This window comes from Lontra canadensis, unplaced genomic scaffold (assembly GCF_010015895.1).
Source record: "Lontra canadensis isolate GAN:19392208 unplaced genomic scaffold, GSC_riverotter_1.0 scaffold21, whole genome shotgun sequence".
Classification (NCBI taxonomy): Eukaryota; Metazoa; Chordata; class Mammalia; order Carnivora; family Mustelidae; genus Lontra; species Lontra canadensis.
Window position 1 is genome coordinate 13,389,805 of NW_022631015.1, and position 20,050 is coordinate 13,409,854.

At 48.9% G+C, this 20,050-nt stretch overlaps 1 protein-coding gene across 2 annotated transcripts; it reads left to right on the top strand.

Moving 5' to 3' along the window:
• Positions 1-1,136: 1,136 nt before the first annotated feature.
• CD83 (CD83 molecule) lies at positions 1,137-19,806 on the top strand. Of its 2 annotated transcripts, none has more exons than XM_032861596.1 (5): positions 1,137-1,266; positions 1,380-1,495; positions 14,764-14,974; positions 17,274-17,380; positions 18,636-19,806. In XM_032861596.1, the coding sequence occupies exons 1-5, from the start codon at positions 1,230-1,232 to the stop codon at positions 18,762-18,764; spliced, it is 600 nt and encodes a 199-aa protein (XP_032717487.1). In that variant the 5' UTR covers positions 1,137-1,229; the 3' UTR covers positions 18,765-19,806. The 2 variants fall into 2 exon arrangements, with proteins under 2 accessions (XP_032717487.1, XP_032717488.1); XM_032861597.1 differs by having other exon boundaries at positions 18,639-19,806.
• Positions 19,807-20,050: the final 244 nt, after the last annotated feature.

Here is a 20,050-nt window from a genome sequence, read left to right on the forward strand (position 1 = left end):
ATGTGGGAGCAAAGGTTTCTCTCCAAGGAAGTTCATCATAGCAGTCACAGCACCGTTTATAATGTTAATAGTGAAGAAGCGATCTCCCACCACCAAAGATCGTGGACTCACTATAACGTTAGACCCATCATGTCTCCCTCGATCTAACTGGTTCTAATTTGGGGTGGAACTGCCTGATGGAATATTCTGCGGCGAGCAACATGATGCTGTTGCAACTTTCGAGTGAGGTGGAAACTCTTGCAAAATATTAAGCTAAAAGAGAGTAGGTTACAAAATAGCGGGTAGAGTGTCCCATTAAAAATACCAATGTATGGGGGCACCTGGGTGGCTCAGTGGTTTAAAGCTTCTGCCTTCAGCTCAGGTCATGATCCCAGAGTCCTGGGATCGAGCCCCACATCGGGCTCTCTGCTCCACGGGGAGCCTGCTTCCTCCTCTCTCTGCCTGCCTCTCCGCCTACTTGTAATCTCTGTCTCTCAAATAAATAAATAAAATCTTAAAAAAAAATACCAATGTATGCACGGAAGCCAAGACAACGGAAGTCAACAGAAGTTACTTGTGGGTGAATGGAAGGTGATTTCTATTTTCTTCTGCTGTGATGTTTTGTTTTGGTCTGTGTGTGTGTCCCCTTTTAACAGGAGAGGCTCTCCTTGGGCTGAAATCATCTGGACAGGCGGGCCTGGTAGCCCACGCCAGCAGGCAGGGAGCCACGTACTAGGCTTGCGGAGTTCCGCGGGAAGCCTGAGGCCTCTCCCGTTACAATCGAATCTGGAGAAGAGAGTCCCGAGTTCACCTCTGGAGTCACCACCCCCACGCGGGGCGACTGGGGAAGCTGCGCCATCTCTCCGAATCTGGGGTCGTGGAAGGAGTAGACCGCCCCCTCCCCTGGGCGGGCCTCGTTCCCGCTCGTGGGGAGGGTCAGCGGGGACCCGACACGCGCGCCCGCGCCGTTTGCAAAGCCCAAGCGCGCCGCGTCACGCGCGGGTGGCGATCGCCGCGGCCCCGCAGCCACCGCAGCGGCGCGGACTCGGGCCGCGCGGGGGCGGGGCCGCGCGCGGGGGCGGGGCCGGGGCGGGGGCGCCCCGCCGGTGGCAGGCGCCGGGGAGGGCCGGCTGCCCCACGCTGCCGCCGCCCGCCGGGGATTCCCCCAGGCCGGCGCCGGGGGAAGTCCCTGTACGCGCGTATAAGACAGCGGCGCCGCGGAGCGCGCCCCAGGCCGGCAGTCCCCAGCCATGTCGCGCGGCCTCCGGCTCCTGCTCCTGAGCTGCGGTAGGGCCCCAGACGCCTGTCGCGCCCCCTCCCATCCCCTCTCGGCGATCCCCCCCCCCACCCCCGCCCTGTCTTCTCGCTGGCTCACGCCGCTCTCTCTGTCGCTCTCGCAGTCTGCAGCCTGGCGTCCGCGACGCGGGAGGTGAAGGTGGCTTGTTCCGAGGAGGCGGACTTACCGTGCACGGTCCACACGGACCCTCAGGGCGCCTACAGAGTCTTCTGGGCCAAGGTAAGCGCGGCGATGCCCGCGGGCGAGGGCTCGGCCGACTTCGTCGGAAGCAGAGGGGGACCGCCTCCCTGGGGCTGGCGACCCTGTGTGTGGCCCCCAGCCGGCCTGCCTCCAACTCCCAGGTCTTCCCGCATTCCTCCCCTAACCAGTACCCCCCCAACCCCGCATCTTGGTACCAGGCGATTAGATTAGATTAGATTTTTGTTCCCCAAGGACCTAATCCTCTTCCTGCCCCTAAAGGTGGCCTGAAATGAAGGATCCAGACAAGCCCCTTGGGGAGCACGGAGACCCTCTTATTTGGATGAATTCTGGAGGCCACCTGTGGTTGTGGCCAGGAGGCCACGAAGAAGGCAGATATGGATATCAGACAGGAGGCCTGTCCCCAGATTTCTGATTTCTCATGTCTGGGGACTGTGATGCCCAGGATTTGGGGCAGGGAGGGAAGGAATAAAGGACTAAGAGATCATCCAGTGTGATTTCGGCTTGTTTCCCTGCCGGGGTCGTCTGTCAGCCATCCCCATGGTGGGTTCTCCTGGCCCCTCGCTGGTCCTGCTGCCTGGCATTCTGGCAGGCAGTCCCTAGAGGTGAGAGGCGCAGCAAGGGGTTCATCTGGGAAGGGGCTGGCCTCGCCATAAGAGAAGTGAGCTGCTCTGGGGCATTTTTTAAGGACGCCTCTTCAACCGGGACATTTTCAGATGCTAAGAGCGCAGTTCTGGCAGTCTTTGACAAGCCAAGCAGTCCCTGGTCTTTTGCTCACCTGCGTACATGAGATTAGGGCCACAAGAGCACCTCTAGTTTGAGCCAAGTGCATGTGATCTCCCAGCCTTAATCGGGGGCTCTGATTGAACTGTCTGACCTTAGAGGAAATCCCTGCATCTGCTGACTTCCACAGAGTGCAGGGCTTTTCTTCTGCCCTCCAAAAAAGATGCTTTAAGAATCCCCAGCTGCATCAGGCCGGTTAGCAAGGCGGCCCGGGAAAGCTGTGTGTGTGTGTGTGTGTGTGTGGTCTCCTGACCAGCTGGTCAGTTTCCCCAGACGGTCCTGCGACATTGCGTTTCTGTGTTCTGCACAACACCCAGTGGGTGGCCTGCTAATTGCGAAGGTGCACAGTGAATCCAGGCTGGCTCTCCGTGAGTTCTGGGCACCTGCTATGTTGCTGCTGCCTTGGAGCACCGTATCCTGTAGGAAAGTAGGTTTGTTACTATTCCCACTTCGTTTCCACTGTACTCACAGTGGGATCAGAGAACGTAGCAATTCCGAAATTGTTCTTTTAGTAAAAACAAAAGCACTTAAACAGAAATATTGTAAAAACATGATTATTTGACTCCTCCCTCTGTACCAGCCTCTGAGGTGAATCTTTACCTATGTTATCTGTTTCAGTCCTTCCAGTGGACTTAAGAGATCAGTCCTGCCCATTCTACAGATGAGGAAAGCGAGTCTCAGGGCATGAAGGAATTCCTGCTCACTGTTACCCAGCTGATTAAGGGAGGAGGGTGGGATTTGAACCAAGCAGTCTGATTCCACAGCCTGACTTTTCAGAGGTGTTATCTTGATGTCTCTGTTTTCTACCTCAGTTACTTAAGGTAAAGAAAGTAAAGGTGTTCTTCATCTAGCCAGGCAGAGACTTAGTTATCTTAAAGAAGGTGGGGAGTGGGAGGGGGACATGAAACCACCATCCCTTCCCAAGATGAATTTAAAAGAGAAAATAGTATTAATATCCGCAAGGGAGTAATTAAAAAGTACTCATGAAACAAGTAGGTGGCGTTTCAGACTGTAAAGTTCCAACAGTTGTCAAGTTAAATCTTCTTGCACAAGGCCATTTGGAATGTTGCAGTAAACCATAGCAATTAACCTTTGGCTTCGCCTTGGATGTCAGCTGATGATGTAATTCTATAATGTACGTGCTTGTTTATTGAACATAGTTCTTGCGTGATTTACCCTGAAGGTCTCTCAAACTCTGTTGAAAAAAAAAAGATGATGGTCTCTTGGCATTTTCTTTTTTTCTGTTGGTTCATGGAATAGGGTCATTGCAAAATCATGCCATGGTTTTTTTTTTTTTTTTTTTTTTTTTTTAAGAGATAAACTGTGAACAGGTCATGGTGGATAGGGGAGCTTCGAGATGCCAGTAAACTCTTCAGATCCCTTTGAAAACGAAATGCATTGTTCCTTCAAGTGCTTTTTGACAGGTCTCAGCGTGTTCTGTAGTAGTTATTCTTTTCCAGCCCAATAATTATACTTTTGTGCTTATTGTGTTTGTACAACAAAAGTGGGTAGAGTATTCTGGAAATCAGGTCAGTGGTGAAATACTGAAATACTTGGTTTTACAGAAGATTGAGCATCTTGTCATTTTCCCCCATACCGCTTTCTTGCATAACGTTTCAGTGGACTTGAAGAGGTGGTTATAAGAGGAGGACTGTAAACCGGAGGACCACAGCCAGCCTCGTTCATGTCACCTTCCTCCTCATCACTAGTGTGGCTTGTCAGATCTCTCTGCACAGTTGTGGGCTGTGAGCTGGACAGGGGAAGCAGAGGGTCCCTTGGAGGGGGTTGTTGTTGTTTTGTTTTGTTGTTACCATCTGCCGAATTGATTCGCGTTCTCACAGGACTTCTGCATATCACAATTATGGTTATAATGACTCACAATTTTTTAAAAAATTTTTTGGAAGATTTTATTTATTTATTTATTTGACAGAGACAGAGAGAGAGATCACAAGTAGGCAGAGCAGCAGGCAGTGGGGGGGGGGGGAAGCTGGTTCCCTGCTGAGCAGAGAGCCCAATGCGGGGCTCAATCCCAGGACCCTGAGATCATGACCTGAGCCTAAGGCAGAGGCTTAACCCACTGAGCCACCCAGGCGCCCCATGACTCACAATTTAAAATTCTGTGTACCACTCAGTTCTCCCCCACCATAGGGCATCCTGCCACTATCCAATTGGCAGTGATTACTTGTCATTACCAAAGGACCCATGTAAACCATGTGTTTCTTATCTTGCCTTGTTCGGAAAGACCCAAAACAAAGGGCATCCAATTAGCGTTTGTAACATTAGGGCGAATGGGGAAGAAACGGTGTCCATTTTATCCTCTGTTTCAAAGGCACAGTGAGAGGGGCTAGGGGAGGCTTAATTCAGACATGCACAGGGGTCCTAGGGGGAGTGAGGAGTGGGCAGAGATAGCCCAATTCCTGTTAACACAACTCTTATTCCCATGGACCAGTGTCCTTCTAACTGGGATCCATCCATGGGTCCTCCTCTCATCCTTTCCTGCGTGTACCTGTTAAGGCAGGGGGATGATTGAGAAGAAATAGAAATGTGAATTCAGGGGCACCTGGGTGGCTCAGTGGGTTAAGCTGCTGCCTTCGGCTCAGGTCATGATCTCAGGGTCCTGAGATCGAGCCCCACATGGGGCTCTCTGCTTAGCAGGGACCTGCTTTCTCTCTCTGCCTGCCTCTCTGCCTGCTTGTGATCGCTGTCTGTCAAATAAATAAATAAAATCTTTAAAAAAAAAAAAGAAATGTGAATTCATATATCCAGGAGAACAGCATCTAGACTTAAGCCTTTCAAGTTGTGAATTGACTGTGGTTGTTTAGGGAGATCTTTTGAGAAATTACGTAAGCTGACTTTGGTCCAGCATCTCTCCCATTGGCTGCAGGCCTCTTGCATCAGAGGGCACAGCGCCATCCCACGTTGGCCAGGAGTAAGCCATCCATTAAGGAGGTACTCCTGGGCTTCATGCTGAGCAAAAGTGGGGTCATAGTCTCTTTACAGAAGCTGCACTAGGTTTGGAGGGAGAGGATGATACTGGATGGGGTGTTTGAGCATGGTGATTTCGCCGCCAGTGATAACAAGTGGTTATTTATCAGAGAGGTGCACTGCCATCTTGTAGCGTGCTGGGAGCTCTGATAGCCTATGCTGATGCATAACGAAAGAGGATATATAGTGTCACCCTGGGAGATGACATTGCGGGGGTGAGGACAGAGACGCGTCACAAGACAAATGCCCTTTTCAGATTATTTCCAGCGGAAGGTAGAAAGGGGAAGTAAGACTGATTTCAGAGGTCAGTCTTGATTTTGTAATAGTGAGAAGATCCCCCATCGGGGGCAGATCCTTGTCTATCTCCGGGCTTAACAGAGCTGGCGGAGAGCTGGTTAATGGCTTTCATGAAGCGGCTTCGAAAGTTCAAGGATAGTCCCTACGCAGATCTTGCTTGTTCTCCATCTGTTATGAAGCTGTCTTCCGTGTGTGTTGCAAATCTCCTTTTCAGTGTAGTTGTATTTTCTGTCTTGACTGTCTTGTATGATGGTGCCCTAAAAGCAAGAAGCCCTCGAAAGCAGAATCTCTTAGCAGAGGCTGGAGTTGATGACCCGTCTGGGCAGATGTAATCTACACGGCCACAAATGCCGATGGGCCCATGAAGGAGCTAGTGTGTGCCACTTACTAGATCACTAGACTTCCTTGAGTCTAGAATTTTATCTGCTGTGAGACAGTATGAATAGCATGTTTTTAGGAGAGGAAGGAGACATTCTCATCTTAAACAGAGAAGCCCTGAAACACTGAAATGTGAAAATGATGCGTGTGTTAGCATCAAAGGAAAGTTCTGCCATCCTCATTAGCACCTACTTGACTGGTTGAATTGCTTTTATGGGCTTTAGCTTGGGTCAAACCATGAAGAACTGTAAAGTTGGTTTTCAGAAGTCTCTTGTATTGACATTTGGATTAGCCAATATTTCTAAAGTCCCAATGTGTTCCAAGTCCTGGCCCTCGTGCTGGCCATCTTAAAATCAACGGGGAGCTTTTGCCAGAGGATCATCTTGAGCAAAGGAGTGGAAAAGGAACCCACAAGCATTTTGGGGAACCAGTGGGATGACCCATGATCTGTTAGGGAGAATTGTACAGGAGAGGGCTGGGAGATGTTACAGAGAAGGCTGGGACCAGATGGTGAGGAACTTCAGATGCCCATAATGGCTTGAACTCCTTTTGGCAGTTTTGAAAGTTTTTAAGCAAAGAGAATGACCTACTGACACATATTTGCAAAGAAGAGCATATTTCTTGTGGTGAAAGACACACGCGGATTCATCCTGGAAGATGCTGAATCCCAGAGGGAGACCTTGTTCTCTCCCTGCAGCAAAATCCAATCAGGTCAACTCAGCCAAGACCTTGGCACATTTCTGAGATTTGCCTTCCTTCTTTCTTGGCCACCCGTTGTGTCCCCACGATTCTATAAATGAGTTGGCAACACAGCACGTGGCTGCCTCGGAGGGGCTCTGCAAGTCTCAGCCAGCTGCGAACAGGTCATCACTGAGATTTTGGGGACAGTGACAAATCAGAGCGAAGTTGCTCCGGTCTTACTGTAGGAGGAATAAGGCAGCTGGGGGTTAAACAAAGAAATCAAAACCTTGTTTTCCATGAGTAAAAGGGGGAACCTAAGTCATGTGAGAAACAGTATTGTCTTACTTCTGTATTTGGTTATGTCACTACACAAAGAAGAGGAAGTTAGGAGAAGGTCTCAGTGATGTAAGGGAAGGTTTAGCATAGAGCAGGGCTAAAAAGAGATTCATTACCTTAAAAAGGGTTTCTTCATCTGAAATTGTTTGCATAATCTTCAGACTTGGGAACCCAAGGCTTATTTCTATCACTTGGTGTTTTGTGGAACCCCAACCAGTCTACTGCATGTTCTTGTCCCAAATCTCTAGGAGACAAGAGATTCCAAAAGAGGGGGTAGTTCATTAGGATTATAGGTCCGGGTGGGGAAAGCCCACGAGAAAAGCAGGGTGCCAGTTGCCATAAGCAATTCATAATCAGATACTCTGGGCCAGTTCTGGAGCACAAGCATTCTGAATCAGATTAGGTCTAGAGGAGAGGCACGTATGTGAGTTCAGGGGACAAGGGACTGGTCTATAAGCTGAAGCCATGTGGGGACACCGCCCTCCATGTCACATTAATTTATGGGGCAGTTTGAGGTGTCCCTATCAGTGTGGACCCTTTTCAGTTGCGAAGCGTTGTGATCCAACCAACACTCGCTTCAAGTAAAGGGAATATATTGGTTTATATAGTTGAAATGGAAAAAAAAAAACTTTAAAACTGTAATTCACACTTGAAATTGAATCGTGTCCCACAGGAAGATTATCCCCGGTATCTGCAAATGTGACCTTATACGGAAATTGGGTCTTTGCAGAAGTCATCAGTTAAAAAGTCATCAATTTAAAGCGAGGTCATACTGAGTTAGGGTGGGTCCTAATCCAATGCCTGGTGTCCTTATAAGAAGAGAAAACAGAGCTACTGACATAGACACACAGGGAGAACACCGTATGAAGGCGGAGGCAGAGACTGGCGGGATGCGTCCACAAGCCAAGGAATGACAAGGATGTCTGGCAAACACCAGAAGCTTCAGGAATGGGGCATGAATCAGATTTTCCCCTGGAAACTTCAGAGAGAGCATGGCCCTGCCAGCCCCTTGCTTCTGGGTTTTTGGCCTCCAGAACTGTGAGAAAACACATTTATTTTTTAAAATTTTATTTAAAAAAACTTAATTCCAGCATAGCTATCCCACGGAGTTCTGTTAGTTTCTCATGTACGGTATAACAATTCGACAGGTCTGTACGTGACTCAGCGTTCTTCATCCCTTTCACCTAATTCGCCCATCCCCCACCCGCCTTTCCTCCGGTCACCATCAGTTTGTTCTCTAGTTAAGTCTGGTTTTTGTTTGTCTTTTTTTCCCCTTTGTTCATTCATTTTGTTCCTTAAATTCCACTTCTTAGTGAAATTGTACGGTATTCGTTTTTCTCTGAGTGACTTATTTCACTTAGCATAATACCCTCTAGTTCCATCTACATTGTTGCAAATGGCAAGATCTCATTCTTTTTTATGGTTGATAATATTCCATTGTGTGTGTGTGTGTGTGTGTATGTATGTGTATATGTATATGTAACACACACACCCACCCCATAACTGCTTTATTCATTCATCCATCAGTGGACGCTGGGGCTGCCTCTGTAGTTTGGCTATTGTAAATAATGCTATAGTAAACATAGGGAGGCATACGTCTCTTCAAATTAGTCTTTTCATCTTCTTTGGGTAACTACCAGGTAGTGGAATCACTGGATCATAGGGTAGCTCTATGTTTAATTTCTCGAGGCATCTCTATACTGTTTTCCACGGTGGCTGCACAAGTTTGCATTCCCACCAACTGTGCACGAGGATGCTGAGAAAATACATTTCTGTTATTTTAAGGGACTCAGTGTTGCACTTTGTTATGGCAGGGTCGGCAACAAATACAGCTGGATTTAGAGGTTCGTGACTATCCCCAGGGCTTGGTGTCTTTCTGTCTCTCAACTCTTCCTTTCCTCATATTGGTTTTGTCATCAGCCCCCATCCACGTGGCGGGGAGACAGTGGCTGGTAACCGCAGTCTTGCAGACCCTCTCAGGATCACGTGCAAAGGAAAATATTGTGCCTCTCTTCTCATATTTCAGCAAATGTCTGATTATATTTAAGTGGCTTTGATTGGGTCACATGGCCATCGGAGCCAGTCTCTCTGGTCCCAGATGTCAGGGCTGAGTTATGTGTGCCTCCTCTAGAACCAGGTGTCGAGATCTCGGGAGGCTGTGATCAGTGCTCATAAGACTGCCCCTTCCAGGTCCTGCAGGACCCAGAAGATGCAGATGGAAGAAGGGACGCTTGGCATGAACAACAAAAGGGCAAATCCCAGTTTCAAAAGATTTTGCCGCATTTATTACCGTGATGCTTTAGTAAATTCAGAACGTTGTGGATATCTTGGATGCATCGTGGGTTGAAAAACAATTTCTCTTTCAAGCAGAGGTTGGGACTTCTAGAACAACTTTGCCAGGGAGGAAACAGGAAGTAATCAGCAGTAAAGAATGATGGAGAGCATGGATAGAGTGGAAAGCTATCAGATAGAACAACTTCTACGACCAATGTTACCCATTGTAAAGCACTTTCACGTGTTTTCTCTTTGGATACGTAAAATAGCTTCCCGTAGCAAGTAAGAGAGTCACAGGTGGGGAAATGAGACTCAGAGGTGAGGTGCTTTACTGAAGGTGACCCAGCTCATGGACCACGAATCTGCACTCTGGGCCTTCGATTCCAAAGCCAGTGCCCTTGTAACTCCCTCATTTTCTCTAAACGTTGCCCGTTCACTTGGCAAATGCCTTTTGAATAATTCCAGTGTGCAGGGAGCTATTGAGAATGCTGAATGAAATGTGGGCTGGGAAAAGGAGAGAGAGTGGTAACACATTTAGGGCTCTCTGTGTGATGGACAGATGGCTGCAGGGCTGATGGACAGCCCTACGACACACGCCCATCATCACGGGTGTCTTCACACCACCCTGGTGAGATACAATGACCCCCGTGTCCCCAGAGCAGACAGGAGCTGCTGGGTCAGTTGGCCAAGAGCAGAGTGAGCTTCGGTGGGGAGGGGCTTTTCTTCCAGGTCTGTTCGACTCCAAAGCCTTTGCTCTTAATTTCGTTGTCTCTGCCATACGCATAACTCTCTTAGCAGCCATAAATTCAGCTCTGTCTGTTAGACCCAGTAAATTTCAAAGTGGAAAATCATTTTTCCAATAAAACTACACTTAGAAAAAAACGATGTTAATGCGCATACATTCTGCCCTCATTATGACATCAACCTCCGAGCCAAACTATTTTGCACGTTATAAAGAGCTGTTTTTATGATGAATGAGGATTATATTGGCACTTTAATTGAGTTAGAAACCAAGGTACATGAAAGTTAGTGCATGAGAAATGCAATAAAGAAAAAGCTGTTCAATGTGATTGGAATATATCAGATTACTTTCATACCACCTTTAAATACATAAAGTCCATACCTTTAAATATGTTTAATCAAATTGTTGGATTAAATATTTAAATGCATATAGAAGCACACACATTTTGCTTCTCAAAAAGCTCTCTTCCTTTTCTTTTAGTTTTCTATCACATTCTTAACAGATCTCATGTATGATAAATTTGAATTCCAGATTTGTGATCAAAATTCTCTCTTTGCAGCAGGCATGGAACTATTTGCTCTCTTATATTCAAATATGGTTATTGGATAAAATTATTTAAACTGAAAAAATAACTTTTCACAATAATAAGATTTTTGACTGAAATATCAGTTCAACTTCCAACATATTAATTCGTTATTTGATTTCTTTTATTCTAGTTTAAATTTGTCCATCATTAAAATAAACACTTAATTCACATGCCCTTAAAATTAATACTTGTATTTGTTTCCTTTAGTATTCGTCAAATTAAAGAGTTTATTTAATTTGGGCCTTGTGGTTTCCTTAAGGTAAAATCTCCATTTTAGAGAAAGAATATGTTACTTAAATTATTTAATCACACAGAGGGCCTTGAGACAAATCAAATGTCCCTTGGCTTTCTGGAAATGAATTATCTTGTATTTTACCCTTCTCTAATCCAATCAAAAATATAGAATTGTCAGCATAAGAGTTAGTAGAAGGAGCATGGATTTTTAAAACATAATTGGGATGACTGTTTTGAGGAATTAATTTGCCCAAATCGTGTTGTGGTTTAGCACACTACAATATTAGCTTTGTAAAGTACGCATTAAATAGTCCCCATCAATTATGCTTGGCTGTGAATGAATCCGAGGGTTCCTTTTGTTATAAATTACTATTTCCTAAAATGCTTTTGCAGAGAAGCAATGAAACGCGTTTGGATTTGGAATGTTTAAAGAGCCATTCTTTGCCAGTGGTTGATTTTGAGTCAGCTCAGATGTTTATAAGAACTCATAAAACCAAGCCAAGTTGAGGACGGCCCCTTCGCTGGTTGCTTTGTTTCCCTCTTTCTGAAATTCTTTGGTTCTTGAACGGTGCTGCTTTTGCCACAGTGGACTCACCTGATAGCTGCTTGGTCACAGAACTGAAGTTAATGATTTGAACTTTTGGATAAAAAGTCTCTTGGTATTGCTGGTACCTGCTTGCATTTTGAGCATGCGATGTGAACATAAAATCAACAACTATTTTTGCAGCTGTAGGCAAATCCCAGAATCCCCAGATGGAGTCACGTGAGATCGGTCTTGAAATGGCATAAAGAAGGGGGACGAGGCGTTGTGTGTACCTACAGCTTGAAGCGAGAGGAAGTGTTCTGAAACATTTCCAGGTGCACAGAAGGCTCCTTTTGCTATATTGGTCATCAGGCAAAGACCGCTGCTTGTGACTTTGGCAGGAGTTCCCAAGTTCAGCCAGTTGTCTGCTCAGTTTTCCGGGTCATTCAGGAAGACCCAGGAAGAGGCCATTGGAAGATGGCCCCATGAGAGTTGAGGTATTTTGCCATGACCCCTCGGATGGCTGTGATGGGTCAGTAAATCAAAATTCTGCAGGTTGCTTTGGGGTTCTTTGTTTTGCCTTTTCCCTACTTCTTTCCTCTGTCTTTCTCATGCTCTCACTCGGCCTTTGTTCTGCCCTTTGAAAATAACTAGAGGCCCACTGGAGGTTTTGCCGCAGGCCCATGGAAATCTGACCATCGAATAAACGCCTTCGCTGTTGTTACTGCTGATTTTTAAAGTGAATTCTTTTCTGCAGGTAGGGGAAGGCCGCCGCCAGTCCATTCTGGTCACTTGCACACACTTGCTCCAGCGGGGTTTAGCAGCAGCAGGATAATAGGGCCACCTTTCTGTAAATAACCTCAGTAGTTTGTTTCCTCCCCCTCCAGAGGGCTCCGTGGTTTTGATCTTAACTTTCAGATGGTGCTTTCTGATTTGAGGGAGGGGTCACTGGATGGGACCGGAGGCTCCCAAGGAGAAAACCGGAGATAGATAATCTCAAAATGATTGTTGAGACCAAGTTTCTGTTGTTTCAGATGCAGGATTTCTAGCAAGACAGGGTCTGGTGAAATCTATCAGAAATAAATTGAGCTGATGCATTTGGAGGTTAATTCAGAAAATAAGGGCGGGGGAGACATGGAAGCAGCAGAGAGGGGGCTGTGTTCCTTCTAAGTGGCGGTGTGGAGGTGTGAGGGCAGGTCTCGGGACACATGGTCCCTGGAGGGTCCTGGGCACCTGCCCCTCAAAAGCCTGGTAGGAGGAAACCCCTCTGCCAGGCGCGGGGGAGGGGGCAGGCGTTGAGTACTCGATGAGGCTGCAGTTTGTGGTTTAATTAGGCTTGAAAAGAGAAAAACTGGGCTCAAGTTGATGTATTCCAGAATCAGTTATGTGGCTTGAGTTCCCCTAAGTTTCCTTGGGCACCCCTTGTATTTTGCCTTATTTTTGATCATCTGAAGGCCCTGGTCTGCAGACCCTTGATGATTTAGGGAGGAATCTTTCAACACAGGACGAACCGTCAAGAAGTGGGATTTACTTCCAGAGACTCTGCCTGAGCAGAGCCTTTCCTCTCGGCCTGTGAGGGGGCAGTGAGTGGAGCGGGTTTCTTGCGGGAGCGGTAAATCTGCCACCAGATGTCCCTGCAGCCCGCTCTGCAGCATGCTAACGAGCCGGGCTTTCTGTCTGCCTCCCGGTGCGTCCCCTCACTTAGTGAATGCAGCAGAAGCCAGCGAGCGTGTGGGGAGTGTGTGGTGTGTGTGTAGTCTGTGTGTGTAGCACATGTGTGCTGTATGCATGTATATTATGTGCATAGTTTGTATAGTGTGTGTATTGTGTGTGCAGTGTGTGTGGGTGTAATGTGTGTGGTGTGTGAAGTGCATGTGTAGTGTGTGTGTTGTGTATGTGCTGTGTGTGTAGTATGTGTGTCATATCTGTGTGTGTATTGTGGGGCTGAATGCGTGTGTGTAGTGTGTTTGCAGCATGTTTGTAGTGTAGTGTGTGGCGTGTGTATAGAGTGTGTATAGTGTGTAGTATGTGATGTGTATGAGGCATGTGTGTAGTGTGTAGTATGTGTACAGCATGTGTGTAGTGTGTGGCGTGTGTGTAGTGTGTAGTGTGTGGCATGTGTACCACTGTGTAGTGTATGTAGTGTGTAGTGTGTGGCGCATGTGTGGTGTGTAGTGTGTGGTGCGTGTGCCGCGTGTGTAGTGGGTGTGTACAGCGTGTGTGCAGGGGTGCGTGTGTGCCCTTTCCCCCGCAGTCCCTGCCTCCCCCGGCGCCGCCCCGATTCCTTGGCCCCTGCGGTGCCCGCACCGGCTCCCCCGCGGCCAGCGGGAGAGGAGCTGCCGGCTCCCGGCACAGGTGACACACAGGGAAAGGCAGGTGATGCAGGGCGGGGAACACTGCTGACCCCCAGCTCTTTCCCGGAGGTGGCTCAGGGCGCTGTCCCAGCACTGGGGCAGGGAAGGAGTGCCAGTGAGGCGCAGGCTCCATGCCGGCCCCGGCCGTCGGACCCAGGGCAGGGTGCCCCCCTGAGCGCGGACAATAGTGACTGGCCTTCCCGTTTGTGTCCATCAGTTTTGGAAGCTTGAAAACATTTCCGTGGGGGAGCGGCGGGCAAGCTCATCCGGGAAACGCAAACTCTCCGTGGGGGAATGGGGTGGTCGCCTAACCTTGGAAGTAAATAGAAGATGCAAAGACACCACCAACTGGACCGTGGAGACAGTTCAGGGAGGGAGGGCCGCCCCATCAGCGGGGCTGGACTCGTCGGCCTCTCTGGGTGGGGACGATGATCGCGGTGGTCAGGGTCCTTCCATGTGCATCCTGGCATGGGCCGCGCACCATCTGACACAGCCCGTCTGCACACGGGGTGGTGGCCGCGCCCTCGTGCCCCGCTGGAGGCTCAGCGCGGTGTCCCCCGTGATGTCCCGCGGGGGCCCTGCGCACACCACAGTTGGAAGGACGCAGTGTCCATTTCTAGGAGGCCTCGCTCAGGCGCCCCCCTGCTGTCCGCTGAGCCGCCCCAGCTTAGGAACATTTAGATGAAGGGCCGAGATGCTAGGAGTCATTCAGTGGGGGAGCTGGTATTGGAAGGAAACAAGAGAACGTTTCGTACAGAGCCGTCCGCCTCGAAATGGGGCTCAAAGGGATTCATGCGCTTCTGCTCGTCACCCTTGTCCGGCGGTCGTTCTTGTCTGCGGCTCCGCTCTGTCCTTCGCGGAGGCTGGAAGCTGGGTTACACGGAATCACGAAAGGCAGGCCTCACCCTGTCCCAGCAAAGACAGAGTCTGAAGGAATTTTCATAGATTTTTCTCCTCCTCCCCTGAAGGCCACACATGCATAATATTTTGTTTTAAAAAAACTAGCTGAGGATGAATGTTATGAAAACAGGAGGCAGAACCTTGATGGTGGTGGGGGCGACGGGCGTGTGTGCAGGCTGTGTCACGGTGTGATGAAGTGTGACTCTTTTTCGACAGCTGACGGAGGGTGGCGAGGAGAGGATGGAGGGGCCCCAGGAGGGTCTGTGGTCCCACCGGCAGAAAGAAGCCTCCTTAGAAGCCTCCGGGGAAGGGCTCTACTTGAAGATCCGGAACACTAGCCACTGCCACGCGGGGACGTACAGGTGCACGGTGGAGGAGCTGGATGGGCAGAGAAACCAAAGTGGCACCGTGACCTTGAAAGTGACAGGTGAGTGACCTGCTGCCCCCGTTTCCTCCTTGCAAAATGCATGGGCACTTGCAGTAGGTCCTAAAACCTGTCCTCCCGACTGGAGTCTGACTGGGAGCTTTGGGTCACATCCATGGCTGAAAGCTAAATTCTCCTACAAGAATGACATAACCTTCTCTGCTCCTTCCTTCCCTCCCTCCCTTCCTTCTTCTCTTCCTTCCTTCTAAAGACAGGTCTACCCTAGTCGGATAGATAGATACCAAATGTAGCCAAACCATGAATCCGGGTGTTGTGTATCCCTACGAGAGCCCTTTGAAACAAATCGGAAGTATCCAAGACTAATTTTTGGAGGACAGAAAAACCATGTAGTCCTGAACGCATCAGGCAGCTATGTTCTGCCTTTCGGGCCTTTCTAACCTGGCCTAAGGGGTCTGCGTCTTGTTGCCACCTTTTTACCATGAGAACAGCATTTCCCTTCCCTTTACCATGATGACTTTGCCCCACACCTCACCTAGGGCCGAAGAAAAAGGACACGTGAGAAAATATCGTCCCAGGGACAGAACACACATTTCTGCTCTATGCGGTATTACCAAGACTGGAGCTCCAGTACAAGGATTGTCTCTGGATTTTTTTCCCATACTTTTTCTTTATGGAGCTTAAAATATGCCTTGTATCTGACTTTTGCCCAGTGCTTATTAGGGGTGGAGGCTTGAAATGAGAAACATGCTGTTGTCATAGAGTTTCCTGATTTTTGCACCATAATAACTTTTCCCTTTTATTAGGAATGTGAAAGGAATCTGACTCAAGAGGATATTCCTTTTTTCACAAGAACAGGATCGCTGTGTAGGGCTCAGTGTTTGGATTTGGTTTACTGTCTCTCTCTCTCTCTCTCTCACACACACACACACACACTCTCTCTCTCTCTCTCTCCTTATGCCCTTCTCAGTCTCGAGCCCATTATGCTGCTCTGTTGACCTTCGTGCACCTGCTACCTCTAACACGACCCGCTCTGTGCTGGTCTCTGCGGTGGCCGTCACACAGTGGGCTGTGCGTGAATATTCACGGTCACACGAGTGTCCGAGGGAGAGCAGAGAGAGGAGGCATGTCGTGTGGTGCGCGGAGCCCAGAGAAACAGGAAAACAGCTGCTTTCCTCTCCTCTCCCGATGGCTGCGTTGCCTGCAACTTAGCTGGTGTGTCCCTTGGATCTGGTTCCGTTAGGAGCAGGGCTGCTCGTTAGTGTGTGACCTTGGGCCAAACGCAGTCCTCTCATCCCTGAAACAGGGGCCCTCGCCTCTCCAACATGCGCTTATGGTGATGGATGAAGGCGATATTGTACTCAAATGTTTTGTCCCTGAGTGCCAGATAAAGGTTAGGCACCATTAAGACGATGGCTCTCTACCTTTCTTTTCTTTAGTCCCAGACCCTGGCGAGATCCCACCTCTATTGCCACTTGTGAGATGTTGAATCCAGCCTTAGGGGTTACCAGCAAACCCTGGCCCTGGGGGAGGACCTCCCCAATCATCTGCACTCCACCTGGGCCTTCCAGCCCATTCAGCACACATTGGCTGTCACGTCTGAGCGAGGAGAGGCTGTCCCATCCATGTCTCCTCCTGGGCAGGTCCGGCTGCTCCTGCTGACCCCTTGGCGTCCCCAAGTGCTGCAGCCACAGCCTTTGGCAGCCCTCGGGGGAGCCCCTTGGCTCACCTTGGCTGCTGGCCTCTGCTGAGGAGTCTCATGATTCTACAGAAACGTGCTGACTTTGTCACCACCAGCCTGGCAGCTCGCCTGCCTTGTTCCTTCATCTAACTGTCCTCCCGACGGCAGAACACCTAGCATCCCCCACAGCACCGAAGAAGCTAGAAAGATCACACACAGCTCCACAAATGGTGCGGCATCTGGTGCGAAGACATCAGAGAAGCCAGGAGAGGCCCGGCCTCTGAAATGGAGGCAGATGGGCAACGGGGCCAGTCTGGCCCGGACTCCTGGCCCTGCCACCCGCCTTACTCCCTCAGCCTCTCTGAAGCCCGACCCTTCCATCTGTAAGATAGAGATGCTCCCACCTGCCTCCAAAGCTCGAGTGAGATCCGTAGGCCAGGCCCGTTGCACTCGGCCAGGCGCAGGTGCAAGTGAGCGCCAGCCGCCACGGTCACTGCTGTCACCGCTGTCGCTCGCACTCTTTTTCCTGATGGCGCAGGCGTGAGGTTAGGAGTGGGAGACAAGCAGGACTCGCAGAAAGCCAGTGCGAAGCATTCTCAGCTTTTCTTCATGGTCAGAAAGTCCTGTTCAATGGCCTCACATTTTACTCACGTTTTGTTTAAGGGTGCCCTAAGGAACGCAAAGAGGAAACTTCTCAGAAATACCGAGCTGAGATCGCGCTGCTGTTGGCTCTGGCCGTCTTCTACTTAACACTCATTATTTTCACTTGTGTAAGTATCTTTTTAAAAACTCCGATGATGATGGAAAGACAGGCCGGGCCACCAATCCGAATATATTCTGTAGACTGTGGATCATTTAATGGTGGTGAGAGATGTTCTCTGAACCCTGCACCTGCCAAGGCGCCTGCACTGTGAGGTCACTGTGGGAAGCGCCAGGCTTGTTTTCAATCCGCTTGCCCTGCGCAGAGCACCATGAGGAGAAAACAAAGCAAGGCATGCGAGGCAGGTTTGAGAAGGCCCAGGTGGGAACAGGGGTGGACAGTGCAGCAGCAGCCTTCCACCATCCCGGGGCAAAGGCACCACTCTTGCCATAGGTTAGTGATTCTGGGTAGTCACGGTGGTAGACTAGTTTCCTTCTCCTGACCTTGAACTGCTTCTTCTGAGCGGGTTCTCTTCTCTTATATTTTCAGACCTTCCACCCACTCTTTGAGAATTAACCCTGAGAACCCAGGGTAGTGGGACATATAGGGAGTGTCCTGGTGTGAAAGATGGCTGGCCAGGGCTTAAGTGTCCTTGACATGCCCTTGAGCCGTTGGTAGCAGGCTCTCCAGCTTCAAGACCCTGACCCTCTTTCCACATGGCTGCGCACCTGGATTGACCAGAGTTGTAGGGGAGCAAGGCCAGCTCTGGGCCGGGCCCACTAGGAAGCGCTCTGTCCCATAGGTCACAATAGCATCAGGAAGGACTGGCTACTTGGGGACCAGGACAGAGCTCACCCAAGAGCTATCCCAGGGCCAGTTCTTGTCACTCACTGGCCCCCTCCATTCACTTCCTTGCCTCTCTGGCCATAAACTCATCTCTTGGGTGCTGTTTTGGACATCAGCCAATCCAGTAAGCACCTACTGTATACAGGCATTAAGCTAGGCACTGATAGGGGAAATAAAAAGGTTATAGGACATAGCTTTTGCTCTCAAGGAGCTTATGATTTGATTGTTAGAGTTATTTGTGCACAAGATAGTTAGAATTACTGGAGTGCAAATTTTAAAATTGAGTGACTTTAGTTTTTTGCAGGCAAATTCCTGTCTCGGTGGGCACTGATTTTCGCTGAAGATAACTAACCGTAGGTGCTGAAAATGACCTCATTCTGTAGTCAGGGCATCTCGTGGTCAGTTTGGAGTTGCCAGTGAAACAGTAGGAGCCCACTTATAGACTGAACGAGGCTGCCAGAGTGAGTTGGCAAGCCCGCTTTTAGGGAACGATGCATTTTCCTGATTATTCATCTCTCAACTTACCTTTTATTTTTCAGAAGTTTGCACAACAACAGAGTATTTTCCCAGATTTTTCTAAGCCTGTCATGGAACGAGCGTTTCTTCCAGTCACCTCCCCACAGAAACATTTGGAGCCAGTGACTCTTCCCAAGATGGAAACAGTATGAGCAGGATTTCTGCCCGTTGTATTTCCTAAAGTCGAAGAAGCCTCAGTGGTATGCCGGGACGTCCCACAGGACAAGAGAAGAATGAGCCCCACACCGAAGAAAGCATCCTGCCTGGGAAGGATGTCCTTCTGAAACCCATGACAGCGGATCCCAGCCTACTTTTTTGTGAGCAGGACTTCAGAAACTATTATGTGAACACGTAGTGTGGTGCCACCTGCAGGAAGTCCCTGGTTCTGCAGCTCCACCCCTACCTTCCCTAGCATGTTCCTCAGCTATCTGGTCAACCTCTTGGAACTCTTTTCAGTCATGTACAAGCTATGGTGAGACGCAGTTGGAAAAGGATCTTGGGAAATACAGATGCCTGGAGCCGGCCCTGTGACAGACTTTTCAGGACTGCTGTCCTCTGCACATCTGGGAAACATCTCTTTGAATTTGCTGTGTTTTCTTGCACCAGCCCAGATGGTTTATATCTGGGAGAAATCGACAGGCCAAACTGTGAGACAGTGAGGAATATTTAGCAAACAATTTCCCAGTGTGAAGGCTCTGCTATTACGAAGGAGTATTGTGTGTACATAGAAATAACAAGTTGATGAACTGTTCTCAAATGGGGCCTTTTCATCTGGGAAAGACACCCATAAAGGAGCAATAAAGAATAGTGCTATGTTTATTTTTATATCCATAGATACCCGTCTAAGAAGGATTTGTCTTTTGTTCTCCTTTTGGAATCTACATGTATAGTTAGGTGTCAGGGCTGATGGACAAGTGACCTCAGTATGGAGAGTGAGTGAGAGGTCATAGAAGTCAGAGGGCATGACCACGGGACAGCTGGATAGGTGATGACAGGCTGGAGATGCTGGCCCAGTCATGCAATCTGGCTTCTAGCTCCAGTTGTCTCACTACCTGGCTGTATGATCTTGAACAGGGTCCTCATGATTTCTCCTTTCTCAGTTGTAAACCAAAAGGTTGTTGTCTAGTTGATTGCAATAATGTATGTGAAAATGCTTTGGAAAAGCATAAAGCACTATAAAAATTTGAAGCTCCATTGGATCATTATCCTTGTTATTACAGTGGTCTTCTGGACATGAGAAAATAGCTTTCACTTTTCATGTTTTCCAGCATTCCGAACAAAGAAGGCCACAAATAAGACCACAAAATAACTGTGAGTTATTTTGGGGAAGTGAGGAGGCCACGTCAGTGACACAGCAGCCAATAGTACTCCAAGATATGGATGCCCAGGAACCCCTGGGCCATGGGGAGAAGGGAGTCCACAAAATGTTACATTGACA

What these genes read in the sequence shown, in the direction of transcription:
- CD83 (XM_032861596.1), top strand. Translation starts at nt 1,230, where the DNA reads ATGTCGCGCGGCCTCCGGCTCCTGCTCCTGAGCTGCG. An exon ending in ACAGAGTCTTCTGGGCCAAG is followed by an intron (nt 1,496 to 14,763) that starts GTAAGCGCGGCG and finishes CTTTTTCGACAG; the next exon opens with CTGACGGAGGGTGGCGAGGA. An exon ending in CGTGACCTTGAAAGTGACAG is followed by an intron (nt 14,975 to 17,273) that starts GTGAGTGACCTG and finishes GTTTTGTTTAAG; the next exon opens with GGTGCCCTAAGGAACGCAAA.